General features: G+C 47.3%; 1 protein-coding gene across 1 annotated transcript; it reads left to right on the top strand.

Moving 5' to 3' along the window:
• nog3 (noggin 3) lies at positions 1-1,576 on the top strand. Its single transcript, XM_020616696.1, has one exon. The coding sequence runs from the start codon at positions 355-357 to the stop codon at positions 1,024-1,026; it is 672 nt and encodes a 223-aa protein (XP_020472352.1). The 5' UTR covers positions 1-354; the 3' UTR covers positions 1,027-1,576.
• The last annotated feature ends 2,701 nt before the right edge of the window (positions 1,577-4,277 follow it).

The following is a 4,277-nucleotide window of genomic DNA, read 5'->3' as shown; positions in this document are numbered from 1 at the left end:
TACATCAGCGCCCTGTTGGATATTTGGGTGCAGTCAGAGGCGCCTTCAGTTCGGCTGCGGAGGACCAGAGGCGACAGCCGGCGTGCCAACATGCGGACTGAGAGCAGAGACCTGAGGGGCGCGGAGCTGTCTCACTGGGACCTGCTGACCGGGGAAGCTCGGGGCTGAGTCCCGGGTCGTGGACTGTGCAGTTACCAACCCCCGGTGTGAGCGGTGCATCTGCTGCGCGCTCTCAGCTCACTCTTGGATACCCTCTCTTCAGACTTTCCGAGGGCCTGCCGGGGCTTTCTGTTCTTCTGGGAGGATTCTCTCTGAATCTTAAGACTGTGTGGGACGGGGACGTGCACAGTGGACATGGATAACTCCTCTTATTTCTTGGCTCTGTTTATGCTCGTACTCTCTCTGGGCTTGAGGATAGAGGAGGGCATGTGCCAACATTACTATCTCCTCCGTCCCATTCCCAGTGACACTCTGCCCGTAGTGGACTTAAAGGAGGACCCGGATCCGGTGCTGGACCCTAAGGAGAAGGACCTCAATGAGACGGAGCTCAGGAGCGCTCTGGGCAGCCACTTCGACTCGCACTTCATGTCCGTCTCCCCGCCGGAGGACAGATACGCGGGGAACGAGGACGTGGGTGACGCGGAGATGCGGCAGAAACTCTCCGGGGCGATGCCCAAAGAGATCCGATCCATGGAGTTCGAGGTCCAGCACGGCAAGAAGCTGAAGCCGAGTAAAAAACTCCGGAGAAGGCTGCAGCTGTGGCTGTGGTCGTACGCCTTCTGCCCGGTTGTTTACGCATGGAACGACCTGGGCAGTAGATTCTGGCCGCGCTACATTAAAGTGGGGAGCTGCTACAACAAGCGGTCTTGTTCGGTCCCTGAAGGGATGGTCTGCAAACCTGCCAAATCGACTCATTTTACGATCCTGCGATGGCGCTGCCTGCAGAAAAAGGGGGGCCTGAAATGCGTCTGGATACCTGTTCAGTACCCCGTCATATCCGAGTGCAAGTGCTCCTGTCCGAACTGAGAGCGACTCTGTGGCTGCAGCCACACGAAAACGAACCTTCCATGATTATTTTTATACACAACTGCAAAACATACTGAGCCAGACAAAAAGTAAAACCTCAAAAGATAAAAAAAAAAAGTTAAGAAGACGAGATTTTAAGCCTGAACTTGAGGTGGCTTGTTACAGAGACGTATTTTTGCAGTGAATGTATATTTGATGTACATGTTATTTTATGCCAGAGCTCTGTGTTATAAGTATAATCAAATCTACTGTGTTTGTTAAATGTATCTTGCCTGTTTATAAAGGAGGATCCAAATGCTCACAGTGAGGGACTTCTGGAGCTGAGGAACCACTGACATGATTTTATGGACCACATGGGAGATGTGAAGAGACCTGCTCCAGAGTCGGGCCCCAGCTCTTTAGAAACGCGTCAGCTGAGATCAGTGACGCCACAATACATGAAAAGTATCCGTGGTGAAAGTTATTGTTAAACGGTTTTGAATATTTTTAACAAAATGTCCATTTCAGTCCGAACTCGTGAATATCTCTCGTGGATGCTGTAAAATAAAGAGGGACAGTTGGTTGTAAACCACGTGAGCTGTTTTGTTTCTTTTTAGAAACTAATCACATGTATTGATTCGGATGTCTCTCGGTGCTTCCTCATCAGTGGTGGAGGTGCAGGACTGGGTCTGTATAAGCACCACGGAGTAAAAATACTGCATTACACGTCCAGTATTTAAAATGTTACTCAAGTAAAAGTATGAAAGTACGTATAGTCAGAAAAATGAACCAAAGTGCTGAAAGGCAAAGACTGAAGTGCAGAAACCTGTTAGTGTTGTATATTAAAGGGTCATGATTTAAAAGAAATGTATTGAAATAATGGAGGATGATCAGTTATCAATCAGCGAATCGTTCGATCTGTATTTACAGTTCCATTTGTTAAACAGTATCTTTAAGTACTGTACCTCTAAGTGGAGTTTGAGGACGCGGCTCTCAGCAGACGGTTGGAGCACGTTACAGCGCAGGAAGGGTTAACTCAGACTGGTGAGGCGGGAAACACAGGGCTCACCTGGAAACGCAGTATGTCCTGGCTGTCAGTGTGTTTCTGAGAAATCAGTCCAAAGACAATTTGGTGGATATGTCTAAGTACTACAGTACCCATGAGCCTCCGCTGTTAGAAGAAGCAAGTCACGCGACTCGGAACACTGGTCAGAGACCGATTGAAATGGGTTCCATCTGCAACCTCAGCTCACCTTTAGCAGGAGCTCTTTGACTGGATGGTTATCACAGAAATGCACCTTGGGAGCTGTAGTTTTTCTGACCATGGGCCTCGTAACATTTTATCAAAGAACCTGATATTCATCTTTTGTTCTGATGATTCTTTTTTGCTCCAGGAGGAAAGAGGAGTTGTTTAAACACTTTGACTTCTGAACGCCCACAGTGACTCCTCTCTACTGTAGCTGGCTCGTATTGTGCTTTGCTGTAATTGGGCGATCTCCCACCTGCAGCACAACTGGCGTTATTGTCCAACCTCCAGCAGCAACACAACTATTGAGACAAATGAACTCAGCAGCCACGTGTGGAGCCAAGTCCACACACAGACTGTGTGCTGATGAAAGCACAGTGGTCTGTGCAGGTGAATTAGAAAGATTCATCAGTGAGGAACTTTTTCCTGCAGCTCAGGTGACCCTCACCCTGATGCAACATGTTCTAACGTCATTTCCAAAAGCTCTCACTGCGCTGACGGGACCATCGGTGGAAAGTAACTGACTACATCTACTCAAGTACTGAAGCACAGTTTTGAGTTCTTTGTACTTGTCCTGCTACTTCATACTGTGACTTCATTCCTTGTCAGAGACAAACCTTTTTACTGCACTACACATACTGTATCTGATACCTTCAGTTCCTTTCCAGAATCAGATGAATCAAACCAAACCCAGTAGAATCATCAGACTCTATTGATCCTGGTGGGAAATCCACCTGCTCCCCAGCAGGATGTAAAGTACTTCACAGTACAAGCATATAAGGTTGTTAACATCAGCTCCACCTTTACCAGCTGCAGCATTCTACACTGTGGTACTTCTACTTTTACTAAAATAAAGGATCTGAGTACTTCTTCCAGAGCTGAGAGGGACCACGTTTGCAAAGTTACATACTTCAGCAGGTTTGTTTGCTGCCACAGAATCACCTACAAACTCCTGTTGTTAAACCACTAAACTATACTATATAGTATACAGTATAAACTATAAGGCTGTACTGGTGTCGTGTTCCATGCAGTATTCACAGAAGCAGAGGCTAAAGCTGTACACGAGTACCAGACTGTGGTCAAGCTCATTCAGAACGGGAGCATCCACCTGGTTTTACTGCTGTAAGTTCAGCTCTCCTCTTGTGATCTGAAGGCATCTCATTGAAGTGCTGCCTCCAGCGTCCTTGACTCTGTCAGTCTGTTATAAAGAGACTCTCAGGCTGTGAATCTTTTCTGAGACGAACTGAAGTTACCCTTTATATCTGCATTAACCATACTGTATCTATCCTACACACAGCCCTGTCGCCCTTCTGGCTTTCCATTGCTTAAACATGTTCAGACCGTGAGGCGTTTCGCACAGACATGAGGCACAGGTGTTCTGGATCAGGGCTCATCAGGCGATCTGGGCGGAGTGGAGAGGAAGTGCAGAGGATGAAGAAGGCTGGAGGTGTGGAGGATTCACACAGGCTCTTATCTCTGCAGGTCGAGGTCAGACCGGGCTTTGATGTGTGTGACCGGTGGCTGGCACTGCTGGTGCTGAGCCTCGTACCCTCCCTGCAGCTCGTTTATCAAGGAGCATGCTGGCTCTCATGTCCTTGATCCACTTTCAGACTCCAGTGTCCTCTGACTGTAACTAGCCACCGGGGTAGAGCTACTGTGTTACACACTGCTGTGTTAGATAAGAGTGATTACAGATAAACGGAGGCAAAATTCTGAGACAGTTTGTTTAGTTGTCTTGAGATTATTATTACTCCCTTCCAGATGAATTTTAAGGAAAAAATAACCTCAGTTAACATTCACCTTTTTATGTATTATTTTGAAAAGTTCTTCTTCTTTTCTGCCGAATGGTGTGGTTGTGTGGACAGTGGCCACCTCATGTCCTCTGAGTGAAAGCTTCAGCTTTGTGCCAGCTTTACACTTAGAGTAGCGGCTGATCACTCCCATGTTTTAACTTGGGTATAAGGATTCCACAGCGCTCAGAGAAACAGTGCCTTGTCCTGGACTCGATGAGACCTCTGAAGATGCA

Source organism: Monopterus albus, unplaced genomic scaffold (assembly GCF_001952655.1).
Source record: "Monopterus albus unplaced genomic scaffold, M_albus_1.0 scaffold177.1, whole genome shotgun sequence".
In the NCBI taxonomy this organism is placed as follows: domain Eukaryota; kingdom Metazoa; phylum Chordata; class Actinopteri; order Synbranchiformes; family Synbranchidae; genus Monopterus; species Monopterus albus.
The sequence above is the reverse complement of the archived record's forward strand: the minus strand, read 5'-3'. Positions and strand labels throughout refer to the sequence as shown.

Excerpts from the sequence above, each read along its gene's own strand:
- nog3 (XM_020616696.1), top strand. The coding sequence starts at position 355 with ATGGATAACTCCTCTTATTTCTTGGCTCTGTTTATGCTCGTACTCTCT.